The following is a 27,332-nucleotide window of genomic DNA, read 5'->3' on the forward strand; positions in this document are numbered from 1 at the left end:
CGGGGCCGAACGGGGCCGAACGGGGCCGAACGGGGCCGAACGGGGCCGAACGGGGCCGAACGGGGCCGAACGGGGCCGAACGGGGCCGAACGGGGCCGAACGGGGCCGAACGGGGCCGAACGGGGCCGAACGGGGCCTCACCGCCCCGCCCACCTCCCGCCGCTCCTCGCGCTGGCGTCACTCACCGCCTCGTGACGACACCCCCCTACTCCCACCCCCTAGCGCGTCGCCACCAATGAACGCCCTTCCGCACGGGGCACCTCGGGTCCCGCCCCGCCCCGCCCTGCTCCCATTGGCTATCCGCCGGCAGGGCCGCGGCTGCGCCTCCCGATTGGTTCCCGCCGAAGCGGCCGTGACGCGTGATGCGGGGGGAGAACCATAGAGCGCCGCTCCCGGGCTAGAGCGGCCGGCGCAGGGCGCGATGGGACGGCGGTGGCGGACCGGGCCCGGGCCCGGGCCCGGTACCGGAGGCCCCGGGGCAGGCCCCGGCGGCAGCTCGCGGCCGGGGCGCTGCTGGGGGCGGCGGGGGCCTCCCGGGAGCCTCCCGGTGCCTCCCGGTGCTCGCTGTGAGCCGCCGCCCCGCGCTGCTGAGGGCCCGGCCCGGCCCGCGGGCGCTGCACAATTCTCTTCCTCTGTGCACCAGGTAAAGCGGGCTGTACTGGGAGTGACAGCAGCCGTACGTACACCAGTTTTAGTGCTCTTTTGGGGCAGTTAGAGTGGGGAATTTTTCAGAGACTGTAAAGAGCTTTGACAGCACAGAGATGCCCTTTCAGGTATCCATCGTTAGCTGTGCCCCCTGGCAGCTAACACCCTAGTCAAGCTAGCTTGTAACCGTCTGTCAGAGCGAACTGCAGGCAAGCATTTTCATCCTGGAACGACAGTTCTCAGGGTGACCTAGCGCTGAGTGAATTCTTCAAACCTGTAGGATCACATTTAAAAATGAAGTTCTTGGTGCGTAAATACACGGACCAGTTTTCCATCCTGTGTAGCTGAATGCTGTCATTTTTCAAGGACAGAATGAATTAGCTCAAGCCAGTTCTGTCTTTGCAATGATTTTATGCACATTTGTCTAAACGGACGTTTCTTTGGCCACAAGCTTATCAAGTACATCAAGGTTTTGGCTTGTTGTATGCCTAGGTAGGAACATTTCTTCTCATTTGAGATGATTGCCAAGGAAGGAGTCAATGGCTTAAGTGTGTCTGAACCGCAGAGTGCGTGCAGAGCCAGAGGAGTGCAATTGTTGGGCCTCTCGGAGGAACAGCTGAAGGACCAGCTCGGACAGGCGAGTGTGCTCTGGTCTGGTGGTTTGGGAAGGTTTCTCCTGGGAGAAGTGGTGCGCAGTGTTCAGATAAAAGAGGCAGAGGTTTCACAAGGAATTCCTGCAATTGTTTTTAGCCTGATCCTGGCCAGCATAGCTGAGCTTTAGTAATTACTTACATCTCAGACTACAGAATCAACGAAATAAGCACCAGGTCTGGTTAGAAGCAAGATGAAGAGGGGTGAAAAAAATGTTTTAAGCTTCTAAAGTAGCCAAAACTTAAAGTAGAGCCAACACTAGTCTTTTATAATTATTCAAACAGATTACTTCTGTTTTATTATTCAGATTACTTGTAAACTTCCTCTTTAGTGTCTATTCTATAGGTATTCTCTTCAAAGCTATTTCTTCTCATTGTGGTAACGTAAAACTATTAACCAAACTCAAGATAGCTTTAAGATCTTGTAAGGACAAGGAGTGCTGTATAAGTAAGTACTGACTTAGAGCTGATATTAAATAACTTCTTTTTTTTTTCTTCTGATAGTGGCTAGATCTGCATTTAAAAGAGAATGTTCCACCTTCTCTGCTCCTACTTTCCCGTACCTTGTACTTAATAGATTTAAAGCCACAGCCTGTACCAGAAAATAAGGTGAGTTATTTGAATAAAGCTCTATGGTTAATAGTTTAACCATTACACATTATAAAAGTGAAGCACTGTGACATGAGTCTTGTTTTTTTGATCCTCCAAGTGGACTGGATTTCTAACTGTAGTGAACTGTATATTCTTCCTTAGATAGGTAAAACTCAGGAAGTGATGACATCCGTTCATGAGCACCAAGAAACTCTGGTGGATCCTGCCCCCGCTGTACAGGGAAGAAAGGTTAGAAAATAGCGGCCTGCAAGTAGGAAAATGTAGTGTTGCGGTCTTAGGGAATAGCTTGTGAACAACACTTTTGAAAGCAAGGAGGGGAAAAAAATAAGTTTGACACCATTGCACAGAGTACATAAGCAATGTAGGTTCTTGTATTGCGTACGTGTTTTAGCCTGAGAACCTCAGCTGCGTAGTCTGTCTTGAGAGGTAATGAAAGCACAAAGAGATGAGCTAGCACATCTTGCCCCGTTGCTTGAGACAGCTGGTTATTCAAAAGGGAGTTCTTATATTAGTCCAATCTGATAAAAGCAACAATAGAAAATTAAAGAAGAAAATTGTGTCAACAGCTAGAATTATTTCAAAACAGTCCCGTTAAGTAGTGCAGGAGAAATTATGGAAATGCTAACATAGCTTTCACAAACGTGCATGGCAGCAAACAGCCTTGTTCGGATAAGGAAAGGGACTGTATGGAGTCTAGTTAGAGCTTTGTTTTCTGAGAAGGTCTGGGACTTAAAGCTATTTTTTCCTTAAAGAATGAAGAATTTATATCTCAGCCAACAGAAATTGCCAGTGTCAGAAGTGCCAGTTAAGCCTCCCCCACGAGGTAAGCTTTTCAAAATGTTTAGACTTTCCAGAGGAGATTGTTCTTCACACAACTTACAGTCAAGCTGTGGAAATTCATGCTACAAGATGTTGTGAATGTTAAGGTCAAGGAGTGACTGGAGAAACTGTGGACCAGAGCTGCACTGAGGGCTGCTGAATACAAAAATAGACATGGGGAGGTTGCGGGGCGTTGCAGGGAGTTATCAGCATGCTCTTTCTTTGTCTCTTCTTTAATCTGCTTAGGACCACTAGGACAGACCAGCCTTCTGTCAGAACCAGTGCAGTGTTAAGTGCCATTTTGTATCTTAAAAAAAAAAAAAAAGTGTCTACAGTGACTAGCCTTTTCCCTTGACCATTTCCTTTCTGTGAATACTTGATTTAAATGGTGCTGCTTACATCTAGATCTAGGATGCCCACTTCAGGCGAGTTTGGAAGTCCAGACAGTTTTACTGCCAGTAGAATGCGACTTAACTCCGAAGAACTTTGATCTCACTTAAATGTTACTCTCAGAGTGGCTTTCCTTATTAAAATGTGAAGGGATTTTCTTCAGGAGAAGGAAAAAAAAAAACGGATTTTAAGAAGCATTTGCATTGGTACTGTCTAAAATCTGCAACTTTTACACTTAGACGAAACTGGAAGCATCTCAGAGCAGCAAGGCTGGTGCCAGCGGAGTCTAGCCTGAAGCCAGCAAGGACAATCTACCGCTGGAAGAGGAAAGCTTTCATCTCTCCACCTCCTTAAAAGGGAAGAATGATTTTCCAGCTGGCTGCTTTTACACAGAAACATGTCAGTAGTCCTAAGGGGCTCTCTCCCTCTCTTCCAAGCTTATTAGCAGTCAGGCAGTGCTAAGGCTCTCCAGATGACACCAGCTCCTCATTTGTACTCCATTCCCTCTACCCCCCCCACCATTTTAACTTACGTTGTAAATATGTTGATACTTGCACTACTGTCTGTGCTGTTACTTACTGAACAGGTGCTTGTGCTCGTGAACCTTAGGAAAGGCTGCTTTTCATCCTCACAAAGGTCTGGGCACACAATGAACTAGGCTAGAAGCCCAGTAAAGCCTGTTCTGCGATTTGAAATCCCATGCAAGGTCACAGCCACGTATCCAGGGCTTGCAGCTTGTCCTGCTGCTGCAGCTTTCTTGGTTCGAGCCCTTGATCCTAGGTAGTGTGGTTTAACTGATTAAAAAGTGCGCAGTGGCCTAGGTGGCCACTGCATTTAACTCCCATTTGTACTGAAGAGAATAACCACAGCGAAGGAAAGGAGGACCAGCGCTCTCATCGTTGGTATCACTGAGCTTTTCAGAAAGGCTTAAAAACTTGCTGTACAGGAGTAGCACGGGGGAGAAGACAACTCCCCCTGTATGAGCGTTTGCATTTGTCAGTAACAGCTGCATCACGGGCACGCCCAGGTGCCAGACACTTACAGAAAACAGAGGCTTGCATTTTTCAGGATCCCCCCCCCCAGGTCTTGTGAGGCAACAACCTGGGGACCCACACATTTCCCACGTAGAGACCAGGTTAACCCCCATCAGGCACAGAACTGCACAGCAGTGAGTTCTCTCAGATTTACTACTTTATAAATGATTCTTCGTACACTCCAGTGTCAACAGTTTTTTAGTGGACTGTAGAGGAAGGTACTGAAAAGCTGTTTTTAGCATTTATTTTTTTTTTTGGCCTATGTAAATATTCAGAGACTACTTTATGGACAATAGATATGCGTATTTATACTTACTGTAAAATTAAAATTAGACTTGGTGCTAAGTAGAATGAAAGGTCCTTTCTAGAGGTCAGACAGCCTTTAGGGCAGTCAGACTCAAAAAAGTCATCTCAAGGTCAGGTGTTACCAGCGCTTTAAGCATGTGACTTCAGGCTCTTGCTACCACTACAGAAACACCTTGCAGAAGGCAGCTCCCATTGTACCGTGTTCCTAGCTCCGTACCTGCACCTCTGCCTCGTTAGTAACCAGTATGCAATGCTGAATATCGGTATTTAATTGGGGGTCAGTAAATGAGAGCAAACATGACTTCAATAAAAGAACCCCATTGCTGAAGCGTCGCTCCTGCCTCACTGCGGCGTGGACGAGGTGTCGCCAGCAGCAGCCTTTGAGTACTTGTCCGTTCAGCAGAACGCCTCGCCTCCCTGAAAGCACTGACAGCCGCTGATCTCCCAGTGGAGCTGTGACCTAACATCTGCAGGGCCTGCTTCTTCTGAAGAAGCATTTTCTTCCCTAAAGAGCTGAGCACAAGCATTCAGTGCAGTATTTCAGTGGTGCTGAGAACAGAGGTTAACGTGCGGAAGTAGAAGAATGGAAGTAATTTCTGTGTTCTGGCTAAAGCAGGTAAATAGGTACAATTCCCGAATTTATAGGTACAATTCCTGAACTTGAGGTTAGTGGGAAGAGCCGTGCAAGACGAAAGTGTCTTCAGAGCACACAAACTGGGCTCGCAGAGCCACCTAGCTCACTAAACCATGTCAAAGCAAGAACATCAGTCAGGAGGCAAGCTGCCATTTTTGAGAACGTGAACAGGGTCAGTAACTTCGGATAGGTTTTCCTGAAGTGCAGAAGTTCTGGTCTGCCGCAGAGCCAGGGTCGGAGACCTCAGATCTGTTTGCACCTCGTGGTGGATAACTGCAGCCTGAGCGCCATCTCTGCAGGACAGATAGTTTCGCTAATACTAATGCAATTTGAGGGAAGTGATCCCTGTCCCACAGCAGCAGGTACATACAAAAATTCCATTAATATTGACGACTTTTTCTGGCTCTGCTACGCTGCCCAAACTCCCCCTCTTTGCCAGCAGTCACCAGTTTACATTGCTATTATCGAGGGACGTGTTTGTCCAGTGCAAGGCAGAGGGGCCAGACGGTAACTGCGGCACGCACGATTCGCACAAATGAGCCTCAACCAACGTTTCCTCCGTGCTGGAACCGCTGCTGGTGCTCAAACAAGGCCAGGCTGTGCCTGGCTCCTGGGGGGCTCCGCGAGCAGCATCGCGGCGGCCGTGCGGTGACGGAGGAAGCAGCGGGTGCCCCTCGCTGCCCCGGGGGGCTCAGCCACAAAACCCGGCGGAGTGCAGGCGAAGGGGGCTCTGGCTCTCCTCCTGCCTTCCCCCAGCCCCTCCGAGCCGCGCAGCGCGCCCCAGCCTCGCGCTCAGCCCCGGCTTTGGGGCTCCCCGGCCGGGCGGGACGCGGCTCCAGTGCCGCTTCCCACCGGCAGGTAGCAGCAGCCTTCAGGGTTTGCTCCGAGCTCGGCTGCCTCTGGGGAGCTTCTGAGCCCCGCTCCAAAGCTCTGCGCCTGCCTCAGCCCCCCTCGCCCTCAGCCCCTCGCTCCCCGGCAGCGCAGGGCAGCGCCGGCCGCCAGGGCTGGGGGCTGGAGCCGAGGCGTCGCGGGGCCGGGCACGGGGGGCGAGAGCCGAGCGTGGCGCTGCCGAAGCCTTCAGGAGCAGGAGCGAAACCTCGCACGGCCCGGGTTCGCGTGCCGGGATGCCCTTTCCATTTGGGCCGTGCTCCCGTCCGCCAGGCGCGAGGCACGCTCGGCACCCAGCGCGAGACGCTCGGGCCCCGCGAAGTCCAGCCGCGCGGGGTTGGAGCTGCGGCTCTCCTCTCCCCGCAGCACGTAGAAGCCACATGCACGAGACGCGTTTGCTAGCCCGTTCTCATTTTAAAGAGCTGGCTGCAGCCCTACAACAACAGAGCAGCACGCGGAGTCTGCTCCTTGCACGCAACCCTGCAATAACAAGCCAGCATCTGTCGGGAAAGGCACAATTTGGTTGAGGAATTGTTTTTATTTCCAGGGGCAATTAAGAGCCCTAGGAGGGAACATTACCCAGAAATACCCTCTTGGCAGAGCCCTTCTGAAGGCACCCATCATGGCTGAAGAATTTCAAATTCACAGAATAAGCCATTCATTAGCGCGGCGTAATGAAGTGTTTTCAGCACCCACCAGACTTCAAAGGTTCTGGTTTCTCCACGCCTGCAGCAACAGCTGAGCTTCAAAGCCCGGGCTGGTGCTGCGCTTCGACCAGCTCCAGCCCGTGGAGGGGATCTCAATTGCTTGAGCCTGCAGCGCCGGCCCCACCTGCGGCCGCATTTTGCAGACAGAATGGGGGTCCCTGGGCTGCGAGCAGGACGCGTGTCCCCAGCCCTCTGGGCTCTCCGCTGCACCGAGCCACGGCAGGTCTCGCCCAGGGGCACACGCGGCGTTATCCTGCCAGCCTGCAAATTCTTCCGGGCGCTCGAAGAATTTGGAGTTGAATTTCAAGTTGCTGGGGGCTTTTCTGATTTCGGTGCAGGAGGTGGGCAGAAAATTACCCAGATAACATCCTCAATTTCCTGCAAGTGGGTAATGTTCCCTTGGAAGACTGCCGCTCTGACAGCCTTTAAATACACCTTAGGAGAACATCGTATGTACCACCTGGTGCGAGATAATGGCACCAGTCGTGCTCTGCAGCCTGGAGTTCTGCAGCCCGCGCCTGCTCCAGCTTCTGGTCCCGCCCGCGCTCTCCGTGGCAGGGCTGGCAGCTGGCAAGGGGCAGCTGAAGCTTCCTGAGAGTCCCTGGGCCAAGTCGGCCCCAGGTGGGAGCAGCAGGTTCATCCAAGGGGGATCCGGCCAGCCCGGGAGCACCCGGCACTGTCAGGGGAGCCTCCTGGCCGGGGACGTGGCCGCGAGCCGGGTCAGCGCCCCTCCGGCTCTGCAGCGCCTTTGAGCCCGGCGCAAGGGAGCAGCTCCTTCCTCTGCTGGGGGGTTTGCAGGCGGAGAGAGGAGAGGAGAGGAGAGGGGCTGGCAGGGAGCCCCCCCGCGCGGCTGGCACTGCCTGCGCCCCCTGCTCCTGGCTGCTCTCTGGGCCAGGCTGGCGTGCGCCGGGGGCAGCTTCCCCTTCGGTTTCCTCCTGGATTTTTAATTTAGAAGGAGCTGGAAGCTGGGGCCTGCTCCTGCTGGGTTTTGCTGTGGTTGCCTCCAGCCACGCGGCAGGACGGCCAGCTTTGGCTCCTAACCCGCGAGCACCGAATCACCGGCCCAAAGCAGCCTCGTGCCGCTTGTGCTGCTCCGAACAAACCCGGTCCCAGACCCCAAATCCCTGCCGCTTCCCAGCCCCACAGGGTCCAGGGGGGCAGAGCCCAACCTCCCCCGGCTCAGCTCAGCTCTGCGCCAGCCGCGCGTCCTCGGCCAGGGCCCCGCAGCTTCCTGCGCCCCCCCTGCTCCCCAAGCACAAAATGGGGGAAAGTCAGCGTTTTCGCTATGCGACCCACCGAGATTGCGGAGGAAACGAACCCAGCAGAGCCCCATAAATTACTGGATTCTGTTCTGCAACATCGGGCAAATTAAACGTTGCAGAGCTCCAAGGCCGTGTGTGCTTTGGCGTGGGGAGAGCTTTTCCAGCCCCGCCGGTGCCAAACACCTTTCAGCCCTCCCCTTGGCTCCCGAGAGCCGGCTCGCGGGGCTTTGTCCTTCCCCTGGGCATCCCCACGGTCACCGCTCGGTGCGGGGCCGGCGATGCTCACGCTGGCAGGGGAGGGCTCGGTCCTGAGCGACCCCAAACCCGCAGCTCCGAACCCCTTCTGCCTCCGTCCCACCGCGGCCGTGCTGCCAGGGGGGCAGCGGCTCGGCCCCGACGCTGGGGGTTTCTGCTGAGACGTCCCCCGTGCCACGGCCGTCCCCGGCCTTACATCAGCTTCTCCCCTGAAGGCTGCTGGGGAAAGATGCACCGGTCAGCACTTTTATAGTGGATTAATATTCAGAGGGAGCAGCGCTGATTTAGTGAGGCCCAAGCACAACAAAGGCTGAGATTTATAGCCCTCGGTATTAGAGCATTACATTCCTAGCAGGCTTTCTGTCTCTGTTATAAATTTGTAACAAAGACGACCGAGGCTTACACCAGCTTAAAATAATGTAGAACAAGGGCTCGAGAGCCAAACCTTGCAAGGAGAGGAACCGGGAGAGTTACGGGGTGCGGACGGCAGGGATCCCCCGGGATCAGCCAGGGCTCTTCCCTCCCCACCTCGCACCGGCTGCACCCGGTGGCCCCGGGATGCACGGGGAGGGCGGGGGGTGCTCGCGGGTGCTGTTCCCCGGTGGTGCTGGGCAGGTGGGTGCTGAGAGGGGCTCTGCCCGCTGCAGCTGGCGGCCGGGATTTCGGCGAGCCCCAGCACCGTGCTGCAGGACCAGCGGGGAGCAGGGGGCGCAGGATCCCTCCTGAGCCCTCCGCACAGTGGCAGGGCTTTGACAGGAGCGGGAATTATCTGCAGCTGCCCCGGTTCATAACCGATGTTTTGTTTGGATGAAATCAAGCCGATCCGTGGTGTTTGACAGTGTCTGGTGCGCGGGCTGTCAGGGGAAGTGATGTACAGCAGGAGAGCCCCGCCGAGCGCTCTGCCAAGTTCCTGCTGCGGGAGGGCCCGGGCGCGCGCTGCGGCCGTCCCGCGTGCTCGGTGCGGGGCTGGGACGCGCGCCAGGGGCTGACACCCCTCACACCCGCCTCGGGCTCGGGCAGGGGCGCAGAGCCCCGCGTGCGAGCGGCCGCATCCAGACCTCCTCTCCTCCGCCCTCGTGCTCCCGCACCAGCGCTGCCGGCACGCCAAGCGCCTGTCCCGTGGTGATGCAGGAGGAGGGGGAAAGGGCTCCCCCTCCAGCCCCCAGCCCTGCCCGGGGATTTCGAGCCACGCGGGCAGATGCTTCCAGTCCATTTCCTGCGCGCTCTGCTCGGCCGCCTCTCGGGGTGGGGGTTATTTCCTCCCAAGGAAACGGTTTATGGCTGGAAAGCTGCCCCCGGCCGCAGGGCCATCGGCCACCCGCGGGATGCGTGTGCGCTTGGCACGGGGCGGGAGCAGGCAAAGCCCTGCCCGGGACAACCCCGGCCCCGCTCCCACCCCCCGGCCATGCTCACGGACCTGCACGCACGGAGCATCAAGGTGGGACTGCAAACAAGGCTTCCTGACGCCGCTGGCAGCGAGACAAAGCCCAGCTCCGAGCTGCGCAGAGCAGCCAGATCCTGGGCCGGGGCCAGGAGATTGTCTAGGTCCTGCACAGCCGGAGGGCTTTAAAAGGAGAGAAGGAGGAAGGCGAGGAGTGGAAGAGACAAAGGACGCTGCAGGAGCCAAACATGCGGCCAGGGGCTGAGCGCTCGGCGGCCACCAGTGCCCCCGGTGCTGCTGGCCACGCGCTCGGGGTGCGGCTGCGGGCCGGGGCTCCGGTTGGGGTGTCTCCATCTCGGGGTTTGGGTGTCTGTCTCCCCGCGTTTGAAGAGGACGCCTTCCAGGAAGGGCAGAGAGGATCAGAATTTCCCTGCTCCGTGCCCGGCAGCTGCCCCGTGCCCGTCCCTGGCCAAGCAGCACGGTCCCTGCAGCCTCCAGGCTTCGGTGTGATGGCAGGCACCAGCGGCGCTGCTGGAGTCGCTCTGCTTATTATCATATTTAATTGCCCTCCTGGTAACCCCAGGAAATGAGCAGAAGATTGTGATAGCAGCAGTTTCTGATGATGTAAACACGAGCTCCATCTCTCCCCGCCGCCTTGCCAAGCCGGTCCCAAGGAGAGCGGTGATTTATGGATGCCCCCAGCCCCGCTCCCCCCGCTCCTGGCTGCCTGGGCTGCGAGTTTAATCTAGGACTGTGAATTCAACATAAATCACTTGATTAAAAGCTCTACTTAATTTAGGAGGGGAGGGGGCGAGAGCGCAGCTGATCGATTTAATTTACACATGGAAATAGCAACAAGCAGATGCTTTTAAAAGGGCCGGGGAGACAGGGAGCACCGTGAGCCTGCAGCCGCTGCGCCTTAACCATTTCATGGCTACGGAGAGCGGCCGGCGGCCCCTCGCCCTTGTGGGGGGTGAGTCAGGACCCAGCCACGCTGCCGGCCCCGGGGTGCAGGGGACACCCCCACCACGTCCCCCCCAGGGCTCCCGGCGATGCCCGTAACCGCTCGGTGCTCCTCGGGAGCCGCAACGCCTTTCCCAGGGCCGGCGCGGTTTCTGCGGGCAGCGGGTCAAATCTAAATGCAAACAGCCTGGAGCTGGCACCGGCTCCATCCTCGGAGGAGGAGGAGAGGACGGCAAAAGTGCAGGGATCGACTCGGGGCTGACGTCAGGGCCGAGGGAGGGCTGCCCGCGGCCGCCCAGCTGCAGAGATCCCCAGCACCTTCGGGCAGGGGGGGCCCAAAGACACAAACCTCTCCCCCCGGCCTCCAAAGAGCCGCCCAGCTGCCGACCCTGGGGCTCAGCCTCCTCTTCCTCGCGGGGTCCCAGCACCCCGGGGCGCAGCTCCCGACGGGTGGCAGGGAGGGGGTTAAGGGTCCCTCGGTCATCTCCAGCGCTCGAGGCTTGAGCCCAGCTGGCCTCGCGCACGGAGCTTTTGGCGAGGACGGCAGCGCGCACGCGGCTGCCAGAACATCTGGCTGCACCCCCGGCCGAGCCCCCTGCTCTGGGAGGGGGCTCCCTGCCCGGGGACGGAGCGGCTGGGGTGGGGGGAACGGCCGGGGGGGGTCCAGCCTGCGGGAGGGAAACGCGTGGGGGGTGACGCCGCCGCCGTCATGGGCACCGCGCGCTGGTGGCGGAGAGGAGGCGAAGGTCGCTGAACGGGGTGGTATTCATACAGGGAATTTCGAAGTCAGGAAAAACAGAGTTCCCACAAGAACAGCCTGCGTTCTTCGTGAGCCTTTGAACTCTTCCTTCCCAAACGGGCAGCCCGGAGGAGCCGAGGGCCCGCGGCGCCTCCCAGCACTTGGAGCCAGGACCCGGCCGCATGCGGGACTGGCAAAACTCGTCTCCGCCACGGCTTGGTTAAAGTCTTTAATAATTACAAGAATTCCAGATTCATTACAGAAGAGTTTACAACAAATAATATTTCTCCATACAAAGGCAAAATAAACTTTTCAAGTAACAGCGCCCTGGCTCTGCGGTCCCGACGCCGGTGCCGGGGAGGGACGGGGACGCGCGCCCCCCACCAAGGCACCGCGGCGCCCTCCCCGCCGAGCAGCTCCGCGGGCTGGGCACCGGCACCGCCGGGCAGGGCAGGGCCCGGGGAGCGGTGCCCGGCACGAGGACGCTCCCCGCGGCGCCGCTAAGGCACAGGCGGGCATGGCCCGGGAGCGGGGTCCGTGCTGTGCCAGCGCCCCGGTGCCTGGTGGCAGCTCCCGGTGGCAGCCGGGGGCACCGGGCAGCACCCGCACAGCGCCGGGGGGCTGCACCCGGCCCAGCACCGCCGGAGACCCCGGGAGCCAGGGGGAGGAAAGGCCATTTACACCATGACAACGTGCTCCCAAAAGGCATCGACACATAATTATTATTGTTTAATACAACCCCATATAAAACTGAAGCAGCAGCAGCAATTCTTATTGAGGGACCTAAACTGAAATAGGTTTAGAACATAATTTAAAAAAATAAAAACAGCAAAAGTAGCAAAATATATGATTTTTTTTTTTTATAGCAACTGATATCTACCAGCCACTAGTACCTTACTACCAAACTGGTATATCTCTGGTAACAACCCTTTTAAAAAGACATGTAAATATATATTCATATTTATACATATTTTTAGCTATGTACACAGGACTTTTGTTTTCAGCACTGGCTGTTGGCTGCCTCTGCCACCGGTGCTGAGCAGATGCACGCGTGGCGTCTCCCTTCCAAGGTCCCAAGGGTTTGGTCAGCGAAGCGAGCTGGTACTGGCACCGGCGAGCTGGCGGGCCAGCCTTACAGCGCCGCACACCGCGAGCTCCGTGCCGCGGGGACTCCTGCGCCAGGTCGGGATCACACGCGGCGCACGCCCGGCTCCCCGTTTCCCCCCAGGACATCGCGTCCCAGGAGGGGCGGCCGCTCCCCGGCAGGGCGCTGGCCCCGGAGGAGGATTTAGGCTTAACCAAGTGGAGAGATTCAAGCGCAGACCTCACGGAAGAGTTTAAAGGAAACAAAACAACCGACACCCAAAACACCAAGCGAAACCTTTGGGCTGCAGAGTTCACAACGGAGGCGGCAGGAGAAGCTGGCAGGAGACGGGGGTGGTTCTGGCGCCGGGATGCTGCGGCCGTGTCTCCGAGGCCCTCACGCAGCTCGGCACGGCCGGGCTGCGCGGCGGCACCCCCCCGGCACCGCGGCACGCGCGGGCGTCCGGTCCCTCGCTGGCCGTGCCAGCCTCAGTGTCGCTTCAGTCCGCCGTTGGTGTGCTGGGGGGGGTACTTGGGAAGGCACGGCTCGTCCGGCAGAGGGTCGTGAGAAAACACAGAGTCCTCCCCCGAGGAGCAGGTGGAGCTGCGGGTGTCCGGGAAGCCGGGCGAGTACTGGTCCAGCGGCACCGAGAGGTCCAGGTACTCCTGCAAGGGACGGGGCTCAGGCGGGGACGGTGCAGCCCCGGGGGGGCTCCTGGATGGGGTGGGCGCACGGGGGCTCCCCTACCTGGTTGGAGGTCATGGCCACGATCCTGTCCAGGTCCTCCACCAGCTGCTTGAAGGTGGGGCGCTGCGAGGGGACGGCGTGCCAGCAGTCTCGCATCATCATGTACCTGGGGGCGAAGGGGCGAGAGCTGAGCCGGGTCCCGCGGGCGCACGGGGAGCTCTGCACCGCGGGCTGGCACCATCAGCCAGCAGAGGTGGGATTTCGGGGAGTTTGTGCTATTTTGTGCTAATCTCCTGTGTGGGAGAAAGGAAATGCCCCCGCCGTGGGCACCGGGAAGGACACGGGGCTGTTTTGGTAGGACCTAACCAAAACTGAGCTAGTCCCTGCTCTGGGGTCATTCTGGGATTCACTCCTGCTGAGGAATAACAAAGGAAGATGTTGATTATTGCAAACAGATTGAGCTGATGTTTTCGCAGGGCCGGGAACTGCTGGAAAAGTAACTCTGAACATCTGCCTTCCCCAGCGAGCACCTGCCTGCGCTCCGGGACGGGAGCACGAGGTTTGCCTGAGGTTTGCACGGGCGGCCCCGAGGTGCATCGAGGGCAGCGGCACCGGCGGGGCGCAGCGCGCGGCCACCCTCTGGTCCCCAGCCCGGCGCGGCACTCACAGCTCGTTGGTGCAATTGCTGGGCTTGTCCATCCTGTGGCCTTCCTTCAGCAGCTTGAAGAGCTCCTCCACCGGCACGCCGGGGTACGGCGAGCCGCCCAGCGTGAAGATCTCCCAGAGCAGCACGCCGAAGGACCACCTGCCGGGCGAGCACGCGGGGGCACCGTGAGCCCGCTGCGCCGAGCGGGGGCCGCACCAGAGAGCTTTGGGTGCGTGCACAGAAATTGGTTTGTTTGCTGCCGGGCCGTGCCCAGGGTACTCACACATCGCTCTGATGAGTGTATATTCGGTCGAACAGGGCCTCTGGGGCCATCCACTTCACTGGCAGGCGACCCTGGGACAGAAGAAAATCCCCCATCAGCCCAGTGCCCCAGGGCAGCCCGTGGATCCGGAGGGGATAACTGGGAACCTGCTGGGACGGGCTGGGGCACCCCTGCGCACGGAGCCTGCCGCTCTCTGAGCGCTGCCTCCCCCTGCCTCCGCAAAGCCCCTCGCCCGCGGCACTCACGTTTGTCGTCTTCTTGTAGTAATCTATGTGGTGGATGTCACGGGCCAGCCCGAAGTCAGCGATCTTCATCACGTTGTCCTCGGTCACCAGGACGTTCCTGGCCGCCAGGTCTCTGTGGATGCACTGGGCAGAGCGCGGGGCCGTGAGCTGGTCCCAAAACCCCGGCGGCCCCCCCATGGCGACGCGGGCTCGGAGAAGGGGACGCACGGCCCCTTCCCACAGCCCGGCCACCGGGGTCCCCATCCCGTCCCCACCGCGGGGCGTGCGGGGCCCTCACCTTCTTGGAGGCCAGGTACTCCATGCCCCGCGCCACCTGGTAGGCGCAGGACACCAGGTCCTTGAAGGAGAGCTGCTCCTCGGGGACGCGGGCAGGGTTGTAGCAGTACTCCATGCCGGGGGGGCGCCGCGCCTGCAGGTACTCACGCAGGTTGCCCTTGCTCGCGTACTCCACGATGACGTAGAGAGGGCCTGCGGGCAGCGGGGCTGAGCGGTGCTGAGCGGGACCCCAGCCCCTGCTCTGCCCCCGGGGGCCGTCCTCGCCCCCGCAGCAGCCGGGACGCCCCCTCCCCGCCCACGCGCTCACCATCCTGCGTGCAGGCCCCCAGCAGGTTGATGATGTTCTTGTGCTTGCCGATCATCTTCATCATCTCCATCTCGGAGATGAGGTCGGACAAATCCTTCTCCGTGGCGTCGGCTGCAGCAGCAGAGGCGCCGGTCGGGGCGGGGGCCAGGCTGGGTCCCCCCCGCGCCGTGCACGCCTGGCCCCAGGCACCGTGCGGGCCCCCCCCCCAGCTCCCACCACCGCTTACACTTGAGCATCTTCACGGCCACTTTGGTGACGCGGTTTGGCTTGTCCTTGTCGAGGCCGATGGCCTCCGCCAGCACCACCTGCCCGAAGCACCCTTCTCCCAGGGGCTTGCCCAGGATCAGCCTGCCGGGAGGACAGACAGACGGCCTGACGCCAGGGGAAGGAGAGCGGCACGGCGCCCGGCACCCACCGGCGATCCCACCGCCCGGCCCTGCTCCCACCCCGCGGCACCCTCACCTGTCCCGGGGCAGCTCCCAGCGCGGGTCCTCGGGGAGCTCGTACTCGGAGACGCCGGCCAGCATGGGGGTGCCGCTGGAGGAGAGCCGCGAGGGCCGCACCAGCATCACGCCCGAGTTCATGGAGGAGCTGGAGTCGGCCGACACCTGCAGCGGGGCCGTGGGTTACCTTCTCGCAGCGCCTGGGGCCGCGGCCGGCTGCCCCCGCCGGGGGGAAGGCTCTGACCGGGGCCCTTCGCCCCCCGGCCCTGCCCAGATCCCGAATGCTGTCTGCGGGCACGGGGCCCCTGCAGCGCCGCTTCCCGGTCGGAGCGCGACTGAATTATTTTTAATTAATTTCCTGCTTGCTGATACCGCAAAATACACAGCCTGGGGGTCCTCCCGTCTCCTCGGTGGGTAAAACAGGCTCTTGTGCTCAAACATTAGATTGCTTTAAATCCTTCCGGCCCTCCTCACTCCCCACGGGGACAGTCCCCACCCTGCACCGTGCCATGGGTGGGCACAGAGCTGCACAGGGTCTGTATGCAGCATGATGAGGGGTGGCCCTGGTCCCCCCCATACCCTAATCCAGGGCAAGGGCGAGTCCCCGGGGGGAGCAGTAGGTGCAAACAAACCCCCTCTCTACTTTCTGTTACCTGTCTGCGCAGCGGGATGCTCTTGGCCAGCTTGTGCACGGCCAGCTGGCTGTTGAAGTCCGTCTTCTTGGTGGTGCTCTTCATCTTGTAGATGATGACGGTCACCACCATGCAGGAGATGAGGAAGGCGCCCGTGCAGTAGATGATGATCTCCAGGTAGAGGGGGGACGTCATCATGGCCGGCGTGTCCTCAATAGCTGGGTCGGCATGGGGAGGGCGTTAGCAGGAGCCCGCCCCGCGGTGCTGGGGAGACCCCGGCGCCTCTCCTCGCTCGGGGTCAGCCCGGCCTGGGGCGCAGCAGGGACCAGGGAGGCTGTGGGGAAGCCGCACGGGGACCCCTGGGCCGCATCCGCAGGCAGGCACCTGGGGCAGGGGGAGGCGGGATGGGGCCCCAGGCTGGGTCAGCTGAGAGAGGTGTGAAGTGGGGGGGGACGGTGCCTGTCCCCACTCCGCATGGGATGGGATCGCGCCGGTGGCACCGCATGGCCGAGCTTGCCCACGGGTTTGTGCTGGGGATGCTCCCCCGCAGCGCCCCGCGGGGTCCCCGCCCCGCTGCTGAGCTGTGCCCGCGTTCGGAGCCGGGCGTCCCCCGGGGCCTGCTCTTACGGCGCGGCGGAGGGGGCCACGCAGCAGCGCCAGCTCTGCGGGGGTCCGGGTGTTACTGGTAACAGATGACACCGGGGCAGCTCAAGCGGAGCAGCCAGAAGCGCCTCCAGCGGCAGCAGCCTGCTGGGCCCCCGGGCTGCTGGGGAGGGGTCCCAGCGCCGCCTCGGTGGCTCCAGCAGCACAGGAGGCGGCAGGCCGGGGCAGCCACAAACCACGTGTTGGCAGCGGGGGAGCTGCTGTTGCCCCCCTCACAGCACCCCCGACCTGACCCCCAGAGAACAGAGCCTCAGAGAGAGGTGGAAGAGTGGAAACCTCCTGCCCCTGCAGCCACCACCTCCGAGCACGCCCGGCTGGCCAAGCGGCGGCTGATAACGGGGAAAGTTTTTGGCTGGAAAGCGAGGAGCAGGCGGCGCCCCAAAAACTTTCCCTGGCTGCTGTTATCAGCCGTGGGGCCGGGCAGCATCGATGGCCGGGAGCAGCATCAATGCGCCCGGACACAGCAAAGCGACACAGCCCCGGCGCGCTCCCACACCGCGGGGCAAGGCCAGCTCCTCGCACACGGAGCCGGGCAGCACCCCCGGCGCCCCCCCCCCAGCCCCCCGCTGCCGGCGTGTGCCCGGGATGCTGGCCTGGCCCCGGGTCCAACCCGGGTTAAAAGCAGGCGGGTATGCATCGCCGGGCAGGGGAGGACTGCGCGTCCCTTCCCCTACCCACCAGGGAAGCGCCCTGCCCCGGACCGCAATGCATACGACACGTGGAAACGAGGGAGGAAAGGGACAGGAAAAGGAGTATATACCTTCGAGAACTGTCAACCATGCAGAGTGATGGGAGATCCCAATAGAATTACCCGCCAAACATGTATACTCCCCAGCATCCTCAAAAGAGACATTCCTTAAGTGAAGGACTTCCATTTCTTTGTCTGTCGTGTTAACGCCAGCCGTCTAGAAGGAAAAATGGAAGCAAAAAACGGAGAAGCAAACGACATGAGATCTTCTGGGAAGCGGGCCAGAGAGGAGGGAGCACAGGCTCATTTGCCAGACCCCCGGGAGCAGACAGAGACCACTGCAGACCTGTTAAAGAGACCCTCAGGATGACCACTCATCCAGCGGCCCTAAGGAGATGCCGGTTAAAAACCCTTCACCAAACTGAGTGTCCTGCCCATCTGAACATGCTGGCAATGGGCTACATGGAAAAATAGACCTCAGGGAGAGCCGGCCGGCTGAGTGTCAGGACGTGGGGGGCACGAGGACGGAGACAGGAGGGAGGGCAGGGACAGCAGCACAGACCCGGCACGGCTCCAGTGGCTGCGCAGTGGGGTGGGAAGCACATGGGGGGGGGGGAGGAGGACACAGCACAAAACCTAGCCGGCCTCGCTGGGTATTTTTCCATGGCTTTTTGCACCAGAAATACAGCAGAAACAAGAGAGCCCAGAGTTTTGTTCTCCACCGCTGGGGACGGACTGTCCAAGGAAGCATCCCACTGGGCGTCCTTCCGATTACCTTTTGCCAGAGGTCTGGTGACAGTGAGCCACGCAGACTGGTTGGCCTCGCCAATATAATTGGAAACCTTACAAACATACTCCCCGCTCTCCGCCTCTGTCACATTATACAGGGTCAGCACCTCCGCATCAGAGCTATTAATTCCCGAGTGCTGGAACAGACCAACAACAGAGGAGTCACATTGACGGCGTCAAAACTCGCGGCGCCCGGAGCATCGGCGCCCGCTCCGCCAGCACGGCGAGCCGGGGACTGCCCCCAGCCGGCACCGCCGCGGGCGGCAGGGCTGGGGGGCACGGCGAGCCGGGCAGGGGGGGCAGCAGGCGAGGGACCGCAGTGCTGCTCCCTGCTGCATCGCCTCCAGGGGCACGGGCAGGGACAGCCATGCGCCCCGGGGTCCGGGGCGTGGATGGGGACAGGCGAGCACCCCGGGGTGCCGAGCGGCTGGTGCACGGAGGGCGCTGCTCCTGCCTGGATGGAGCAGGGTGCAGCCATCCGCCCCCGTGCTGGCTCCCAGGGCCCCCCCAGCCCCACGGCGTGCACCTTTGGGGCACCACAAGGATTAACGCGCCCCCTGCACGCTGCCCTCCCTGCTCCCTGCCCACCTCCCACCCCCGGAGCGCAGCACGCAGGGCTGGGGGTGGCCCTGGGGCTCCGGCGGCCTCGGTGCCACCTGGTGGGGTCCCCGGCTCTGTGGGACCCCGGCTGTGCCCGGCGGGGACCCCGCAGGGAGCTGGGCTGGGGCAGCCCTGCGTGCGGCTTTACCTTCAGGATCTGCACGTAGGGCAAGTTGTCGGGGCCGATCTTGCTGCCGTTCACCTCGATGTGCTTCAGCCACTGGATGTGGGGCTGGGGGTCGCTGTAGACCTTGCAGACAAACTCCACGTTGCTGCCCAGGGCCACCGTCTTGTTGGCAGGGAGCCCTGCCTGCAGGATGGGCCGGTGCGGGGAGCGCTCTGCAGGGGCCGGAGGGACGGGGCCGCCTTACCACGGGGCACCCCGCAGCCCCCCGCACGGGGACCCCCGCTCGGGGGGGGCTGCGACTCCCCTGTCCCCAGAGGTCTCCTCCCGCAGCCCCAGGGCGCGGGGACGGGTGACATCCCGGTAGGTGACACCCCGGTGCGGGGACTTGGCTACCTATTGGGGGGTCAGAGGTCAAACAAACCTAACGAGGGCCCCGGCCGTTAACAAAGCGGCTGCCACTGTGGTGAGTCAGCATTAACAAACCCCTTTGTTCACCTCGCTGACTGTTCCCTTCAGTTTGCTCAGTGTAATCAAATTAAATCACATTTTTAATGGTTCATTTACTGGCATTTAGAGCAGCTCCACATGTGGAACTGCTCAGACCAGCCTTCCCAGCTGGGAATTATGGCTAATAAGGCGATTAGAAAAAGTTTCTGTCTGCTCTATGAAATTATTTCCACCACAATTAAAAGCCCCCAGAACGGTTCGGGGTGACCCTTCCGCCTCGCCTGTTCTGCACCGGGGGGCACCCAGCGCGTCCCCTTCCCGTGTCCCCGTCCCGTGCTGGGGACAGGCGGCTGGCCGGGCGCAGCACCCACCCGGCTCGGGGAAGATGAGCAAGGGGCGGGCGTGGGGCTGGGGCCGGGGCCGGTTCGGGAGCAGCACCTGGACCAGCACAGCCCAGCAGCAGCAGCCGGGCCTGCGTTGCCCCCCCAGCGCCATCCTCACCCACGACATCCAGCTGGTAGGTGTGGTTGATGCTCCCGTATTTGTTCTCCACGATGCACGTGTAGTTGCCCTTATCGGACGGCACCACCGAGTCCATGATGATGCTCCAGGTCGCGTAGCGGACCTGGGGGCGGGGGGGGGCCACGTTAGGTGCGAGGCGCCGGGTGTGCGTGTCAGAGCCGGCCCAGCCCCCCGGCCCCCGCCTCGCCGGCACGACATAAATCTGGGTTTGAGGTCACCTTTCCCCTCTGCTACAGAGGGGCCGTAATTGCTCCCAGCTGCCCCAGGACAGCCTCGCCACGGAGCCGAGCAGCAGATGCTGTGAGCTGCGTGCACCGTGCTCGCTGGGCGCAGGGACGCCCGCCCCGAGGGAACAGAGCGGCGTTGTTCTGCCCCCCGGGGGGACACCGCGCCGGGTCAGCGGGCAGGGCGCAGCGCATCCCGGGGCGGCCTGGGTGCTGCTGACCGAGTGTTTTTCCTCCCGGCCCGTCCGGGCGCTCAGCTGGGTCCCCGGATGGCTCAGCCGGGCTGCGAGCGCTCCCAGGTCCCCCCTGGCCGTGGGGCGCAGGGATCGGCCTCCTGCACCCATCCCCTGCAGCTCCCGGGCTCCGGCTGCTTCTGCTGCACACCGGGCTGCCGCATTCCTCCCCCCGAGCTGGGACCTGGTGATGCCCACAGCCCAGCACTTCGGCCCCAGCAGCCATCCCGGGCGCCGTGCCGCCACCTTCCAGCTGAGCTGCTTCGCACAGACGGGGACGCACTGCCCCGGGGTGCAGCGCTGAGCCCCGCATCCCAAACGCTGAGCCCCTGCACCCCCCCACTTCTCCCATTTCCCCTCCCCAGCCCCATGGGAAGCTGCCTTCACGGGCTGTGCCTGGCGCCCCGAGCTGCAGCCCAGCTCCAAAACCAAACGGAGCAACCAGAGGCTTCCAGAGCAGCAGCCCCCGTGGAATATTGAAGGGATGAAGAGAGGGGATGGTGCCCCCCGGCAGGGCAGCTGCGGGGTGCCGGGGCTGGAGGCGGCCCAGGATGCTGGAGGAGCACCCGGGATGCTGGAGGAGCATCCCAGGGCGGACGCTCCGCGGGGGGATTAGCGAGGCCGGCCAAGGCTGGCTGGTTTCATCCTTCCCCCTCCCCCAAAGGTTGAGGCTGGTGCAAACATGACCCAGAAGCAGGTCACTGCCGTGGGTCTATTTTGCAACAGGAATGTCAGGGGGCCCATCTGCCCCTCTGGAGGCCCGGGGCTGTGCGAACAGGCGGCTCGGTGCCTCTTAAGCCGCAGAGCCCATTCATTTTCCCCCTCCTCCCCGCGCCGCCCCAGAGCGAGCCCCCAGCCCGGCCCCTCGAGGTGCTCACGGAGCCCGGACCCGTCAGGATGGAGCCCGCACAGCCGCACAAGCACCCACATGTGAGTGCTGCCCCAGCCCGCACCCGTACCTTGTATCCCCCAATGCGGTGGTCGGGCTTGAACTCCTTGCCGTTCTTCAGCCAGCGCAGCGTTGGGTTGGGCGTCCCGCCCGACGGGCACTTGAATTTCACCGTTTTGGCGGCGGGGACCGCGTGGAGCTTCTTCTCCATCTTCTCGGGATAGGTCCAGTAGGGAGCTACGGCCTCTGGGGAGCCAGAGCGGTGGGCTCAGCGCAGCGGGCGCAGGGCACCGGGCAAACGGCGGGGGTTTGGGCACTGGGAGGGCCAGCGTTCGCTCGTGGTTCAATGCTGGGGATGCCCGGGGCAGGACGGGGGCGAGGCGCACGCCCAGCCCGGCCGCAGCAGCAGCCTCCCCATCACAACCCAGTGCTGCTGTGCCCCGGGGCAGCCGGGGCTGCTCCCCCATCGAGCCCTCGCTGACACCAGGTGCCCTGGGCTGGAGCAGGTCCCTGCCCACCCTCTCCTGCCCACCCTCTCCTCGGTCCCTGCGTGATGCCCACGTGTATGCCCGGCTTCCCCTCACTCCCACCTCAACAGCCAGGACAGAGAGGAGGAAGGGCAAAGGAGCATTGGGGCAAACCCATCCGGCAAACGTACGGTTCGGCTTGGTGTTATCCGCCTCCTTCTCCTCTGAGGAGGAATCGTCTTCGTCGTCGTCATCCTCTGCAGAGGGGAGCGCGTCTGCAAGAGAAGAGACGCCCAGCTGAGTGCCCGCCCGCGGACCTGCCCTTCCTCCTGCACGGGGCCCGACACCTGGGCAGCACCGAGGCACGGCGGGGAGGTGCGAGGCTCCTGGGTGGATGCTGTGCACCCGCTGGCACAGCCAGCAGGGCCCCAGCTAGCAGTGCCTGCTGTCCAAGCGCAATTTGCCCCCAGAGGCTGATTTTGGGGTCCGGATGGCAGCGCCCCATGCTGCGCCTCCAGGCACCGCGCCTTGCCCGTGCCTGGCGACACCAATCCATCCAGGGGGCAGCTGAGCCCCCAGGGCTCAGCCGACACCTCCCGACCCGCAGCATTCACCTCCACCATCGTGCCTCAACAACACCAAAGCGAACCTCGGCCTGAGCCCAGCGCGTGCTCGTTGTGGCGGTCGGATGTGCAGCCCTGCCAGCCCATGCAGACGCACACACGTGTTCCCACGCATGCACCCCGTGGGCTCGCAGGGGCAGCGAGGGCGTCAGACACCATCCGTGCTCCCCACTGGGAGCCTCAGCCTCCCCCTGCCCCGCGGGGCCGGCAGGAACACCCGGCGGTGCCTGCCCTTCCGCAGAGGTCTCTGTGCACCACGGTCCTTGCCAGACTGTGCCCCGCGTGGACCCAGCGGGCGCGACAACCCCGGCTGCCCTCCAGGCACGGCAGAGAGCCCTCGCGCCAAGCCGGCGGCTCCCCCAGGCACCCCGCAGCGCGGGTCCCAGCTCCGCAGCCGGGCTCTGTGGCCGTGCCACGCGTGGGGAGCACGGTGCTGCCACGGGCAGTGCGGGGCCGGGACCCTCGGCCAGCGCCCGGAGTCGCTGCGCAGCCGCCGAACAAACCTGCGCGTGGCGGCGGGCATGCAAACGCGTGCGCACGGGCACTCCGCTCCTCACTCCGCCTGGGCTGCCCCTTCCCTGCGCCGCTACGAACCTGAGACGTTCACGGAGAAGTAGGTGGTCTCGCTCCCCGAGGGGCTGTTGGTCATGCAGGCATAGAGCCCCGAGTCCTCGGGCACAGCGTCCCTGACCTCTACCTCCTCCCCGGTAATGCGCGTCCGGTTGTTCTCGGCCAGCTGGACGCCGTCTCGCACCCAGTTGATGCTCTGGACGTCATCCCGCAGCCGGCAGCGCAGCTGGAGGAGGTCCCCGGGGTGGGCCGAGTAGGACTCCACTTCGATTTTCGCTTTGGGCAGAACTGGAGGAGTTAGGGGAGGGAGAGAGAGAAGGGAAAAAAAAGAAGGAGAAAAGAACTAGAGACAAAAGGACACCAAGCTGCTGAGGGGCTGTGTTAATCAGGCAACATGCGCTGCTGGGACGTGCCGGGGGCCCCGCGGCCGGCTGTCCCCGAGCGCGGCCACGCAGCCCGCGGGGCGCAGGGGAAGCAGAGGCAGAGGCTGAAAGCGGCCGAAGCAGCACCAAGCGCCTGGCCCCACGGCACGGCGAGGCAGCAGCCGGGGAGCTGAAAACCACCAAGTGCCCTCGGTCTCTGCCTGGCCAGGTCCCTCGCAGGGGGAGAGTGCTGTGGCAGGGATTTAAAATGGGGGAGAAATGGGCAACCCGAGACGAGCCCTGCTGAGCTCTGCAGTGGCTCTGCCCCCCTGCAGCGCACAGGTCCCGGGGTGCCCCCTGCCCAGGAGCGGTCTCAGCCAGCGAAGCGGGCCCCGGGGTCCCCATGCTGCAGGGAGCCCCGCTCCGGTCAGAGCGCCTCAGGGAAGGGCAGAGGGCCGGGTCAATTAGGGGGGGCAGCAGGCGGGGTGCGAGGCTTGGCAAGAGCGGCAGCACTGGGAAAACTCAGTCCGGGGGAGCTCCGGCCAAGCAGGGCCGGCAGGGCGCTCCTCGCTTGCAGCCACCCTGAGATGTTCATGCGAGCAGCACAAAGACCCTGTCCGTCCATCCTGGTGCTACGCGGGCTGCTCTCTCCTGGTCCCTGGTGTCGCAGACGGGGCCGTATCCCCCAGTGCTGCCCTCGCCCGGCAGTGCCGGTGCACAAAGCTGTTGGTCCCTGGGTCCTGGGCTCGGCGCAGATGTCCGGGTTTCAAACAATCTCTTCCAGTTTCGTGGCCCAAGGACGGGCTCAGCCAGGTGCAGCTCTGGCTTCCCTTCCAGTGCCAGCACCACAGGTTTTCTTGCAGATCTCCGTCACCATCTCCGCAGGCGCTGAGGGTCCCCGTGAGGGTGCAGGGCGGGTGCAGCCGCGTTCCTACAGCATCTTCCTGGTCCTCGCTGCTCTCTGGGCAGTGGCCGGCCAGCTGCAGGCTGGCTGAGAGCAACAGCCATCCCCTTCCGCTCGCTCCAGCTCAGCACAGAGCCTTTTCACGAGGCAGCCCCAAAGCAAATCCTCGGGAACATTTTCTGCATGTGCCAAGGTTCAGAACGGCTTCCAGAGGTCCCTTCCAACTGTGACCGCTCATTGATCCCGGGATTCCCTCGCAAGAGCCCTCGGGACTGCCTGGCTGCCAGCACCCCGGCAGAAGCACGTGCCAAACCTTCCTGGGCAAGCCCAGCAGGTGCCCATCGCCCGGACCGGGAGGCTCCGCTCCCCCCTGCTGCTGGAAAGGAGAGCTCGGGCTTCCAGCGACTCGTTCACCGAGCCATGCTCCGCGCTCTGCCTTCTGGCCACTTCTGTCCTCGCACATCCGAGAGGCTTCAGGGGAAAACCATCTAGGAACAGCTTGAGAGCTTCTCTCTTTTGCTTAACGCCTAAACGAAAACAGCTTGCTGGGGAAGAGTTCAGCGCTTTCCTCGACTGCGAGAGGACCAAAAGCCAGGCTCCCGATCTAGCAGCGAGGTTACGCAGCGCTGCGGCGTGGAAGATGGAGGCTGGCGGAGTCCCGTAGCTGCTGGGGGACGAGCCTTGCTTTCGCAACCGTTTTCCCTGTGTTTTCCTCCCGCAGCCACACAGGACGGGCACTCCTAGCAGCTCTGATTTGTGTTTCAAAGGATTAGTCACAGGCAGCACCCAATGCACACAATGCAGCAGCTCTGTCCCGTCTGTCGGAGCGGCACGGCACACAACAACACCGCATCCTCCTGCCCGTCCCGCCCGCCTCTCAAACACGGCAAGGTCAGCCAGCGAAAAACAGCCAGGAAAACCCAAAAGAAAACCGGGCGCAGCAGCCGGAGCTGTCTGTCCCTTGTTTCATGCCCTCCAGCACCTGCTTTGGGCTCGGGTCTGAACTCCTGCAGCCCCCAAACACCTCCCAGCTGGACCCACAGAGAGGCTCAGGGGGAGAAAAGCTCTTTGGAGGCGGGGAGAGCTTGGAGACCCCCACCTGCTGCTGGGGCTCGGGGGGCAGAGCCCAGGCTCACGGGGGTGCTGCCCACACCGGTGTGCCTTTCAGTTGGTGCCCCCAGCCCGGCCCTGCGAGCCCGGGGCTGCTTTGCACCAGCAGCGTGACCGGGGAGGCGCAGGGGCGCGATGGACGGGGCGCTCCCCTGACGGAGAGGGGAGGCGGAGGGCCAGGCAGGATCCTGCCCTTCGGTAACCCAAAGCACATCTCTGGCACTCGGGGATAAGGCGGAAAACGCGGCATGGTGGGAACGGCCTGAAAACGAATTCACAGGCTAATGAGCATGTCCAGGTTAGCTCCCCCCCGGGCGGCAGCGGCACAATGCGGCTGCCGGGGCGGCCCTGGCAGGCGGACAGCGCCGCGGCCCGCTGGGACGGCCCGGCTGGCACCACCGCAGCCGATGTGCGCCGTGCCCGGGCAGCCCCTGCGAAAACACGGGCACGCGCCGGGCAGCGCGGTGCCCCCGGCCGCACAGCTCCCGCGGCGGGGACGGGCTTGCCCCCACGTATGGTAATTAGGGTGAGCCCGTTTGATCGCTGGACTCCATCGGCCTGAAACGTCTCTTTCATACGCTCTGCTTTCCTGTAACTTAAACCAAGCCAGCAGGTGCAGCTCCTCCGGAGGGCAGCCGGCTGCTCCGAGCGGGGTGCTAGCAAGCCCGAGGCAGGCCCCGCTAGCGAAAGCTTAATCGGCCGGACAAACGGTTGGCTCTGCTCGGGCCTGGCCCGTCCCGTTACTGCTTGGCAGGGAAGCCAAGCGCAGGGAGCAGAGCACGGCGCTGCTCGCCCGGCCCTCACGGGGTGCACGGGGGGTGCTGCTCCTGCTGGGGGCTCCGTGCCTGCCCCCAGCTGCAGCGGGGGGGGCTCCGGCTCCCTCCACCCCCCTTGTCTGCCAGCTGCTCTGCACCGGGAGGAGAAACACCCACCCAAAACATAAATAAGGCGTAAGGGAACACATGCAGCCTCCCCGCAAAGGTTCCCTGCTGCTCCCTGCGGCCCCAGGGCCCCGGGTACCCGTGTGCCTGCCACCCCAGCACTGCTTTGCCCCTCTCCCAGCCTGAGCCTTCCCAAAGCGCCCAGCCCCACGTGGCTGTGGCCCCCTTGCAGGCAGCACTGCAGGAAAGAGGAGGAATTTGGGTCCCCGGGGACACCGGGGAACCCCCAGAACAACTCCAGGAGTGGGCATTCTCCGCAGCGCTGAGGATGGGGCCTTCAGCTGAGAGATTCCGGTTGTGTTTGCTTATTTTTTTTTTCTTTGCTGTGGGTTTTAAGGCAAAGCCGCCAGCTCCAGCATCACTGCACAGGCCTGGAGAAGCCAGCACAACGCACGTTAAATCTGGCACATTTGAGCTATCCGCCGTGCCCTTTTCAACCTGAATTCTTCAGCCTGGGGAGGAATCCTGAGCTTCCCGCTGCAGAGGGGGCTGGTGGAGCCCCGTCCCGTCCCGTCCCGTCCCACAGGGGAAGGGAGCGCCCACAGCCCGTGGGGGGGCCCCCACGTCCCACGCAAGGAGGGGCGACCCCGGCCCCGGAGGAACGCGCCTTCGCCTTGAAACGGGCCCGAGAAGTGGATGCGCGACGTAACGAACGGCAGGGCCGCCGGCAGCCGTTTCATTGCCTTATTCCAGCTTCGAAACGGAACCGAGCGCGGAGTTCAGCGCGGCGAGCGCGAGCCAGACGGAGAGTGTCAGCGGGTTCCTGGAACTGCCGCCGCTCCCCCAGGCATGGCCCCTGCCGGGGACGGGGACGGCCGGGGCAGCGGGCCGGGGCCGCCGGGGTGGCGCAGATTAACCTTTCCCCCTGCTCCCAGCGCGGCCCGGCCGCTCGCCCGCCCGCCTTCCTTCCCCCTCGAAAGGATTTTGCATGCAAATGGCCCCGCGCCAGAGCCGGGCCGCCAGAATGCAGAAGTTCTGCATTCAGCCCTGACAAAACAGCGCGAACCGCTGTGTTTGCCAGAGCGAGCGCAATAAAGCGGCCAACAAAGCGGCGCAGGAACAATCCGGGCTGAATGGCCGCGAGCAGCGGGTCCGGCCGCCGGTTGCCCTGGAAACCCCACCAGGGCTCACTGAAGGTATTTCCTGAAGAAAAAGCACACACATGCCCCACAGCTCTGCTAATCCCAACAGGAAGCGCTTACCGGGACGTGGGGATTGGCTTCTTTCTTATTTAAAAAGTGCCTCTCCCTGCTCGCCCCCGCAGCTGCCCCTGGGCGCGCACGGA

General features: G+C 62.3%; 2 protein-coding genes across 3 annotated transcripts in view; one reads left to right on the forward strand and one right to left on the reverse strand.

Annotated features, from left to right (window-relative positions):
- The first annotated feature begins 285 nt into the window (after positions 1–285).
- Positions 286–4,784, forward strand: LETM2 (leucine zipper and EF-hand containing transmembrane protein 2). The gene is given in 8 exon segments (XM_080568579.1): positions 286–643; positions 1,138–1,282; positions 1,800–1,904; positions 2,049–2,135; positions 2,660–2,685; positions 2,687–2,719; positions 2,721–2,730; positions 3,356–4,784. Coding segments are annotated over 7 exon segments (432 nt in total). The 5' UTR covers positions 286–643; positions 1,138–1,162; the 3' UTR covers positions 3,407–4,784.
- Positions 4,785–11,501: 6,717 nt separating this feature from the next.
- FGFR1 (fibroblast growth factor receptor 1) overlaps positions 11,502–27,332 on the reverse strand; it is a 28,106-nt gene continuing 12,275 nt past the window's right edge. The window contains exons 3-18 of one of the 2 annotated variants that reach the window (XM_080568570.1): positions 22,755–23,018; positions 21,729–21,812; positions 21,141–21,316; positions 19,704–19,827; positions 18,777–18,967; positions 17,312–17,456; positions 15,910–16,106; positions 15,276–15,421; positions 15,040–15,161; positions 14,814–14,924; positions 14,508–14,698; positions 14,231–14,353; positions 13,986–14,056; positions 13,724–13,861; positions 13,117–13,222; positions 11,502–13,034 (exon numbers count right to left, since the gene is read on the reverse strand). In XM_080568570.1, coding sequence (XP_080424696.1) covers positions 12,858–13,034; positions 13,117–13,222; positions 13,724–13,861; positions 13,986–14,056; positions 14,231–14,353; positions 14,508–14,698; positions 14,814–14,924; positions 15,040–15,161; positions 15,276–15,421; positions 15,910–16,106; positions 17,312–17,456; positions 18,777–18,967; positions 19,704–19,827; positions 21,141–21,316; positions 21,729–21,812; positions 22,755–23,018 — 2,366 coding nt within the window. In that variant the 3' untranslated portion in view covers positions 11,502–12,857. The remainder of the gene's footprint in view (positions 13,035–13,116; positions 13,223–13,723; positions 13,862–13,985; positions 14,057–14,230; positions 14,354–14,507; positions 14,699–14,813; positions 14,925–15,039; positions 15,162–15,275; positions 15,422–15,909; positions 16,107–17,311; positions 17,457–18,776; positions 18,968–19,703; positions 19,828–21,140; positions 21,317–21,728; positions 21,813–22,754; positions 23,019–27,332) is intronic. The other variant, XM_080568571.1, reaches the window with a different exon arrangement.

The sequence above is a fragment of the Anser brachyrhynchus genome, assembly GCF_964034855.1.
Source record: "Anser brachyrhynchus genome assembly, chromosome: 26".
Taxonomy (NCBI): Eukaryota; Metazoa; Chordata; class Aves; order Anseriformes; family Anatidae; genus Anser; species Anser brachyrhynchus.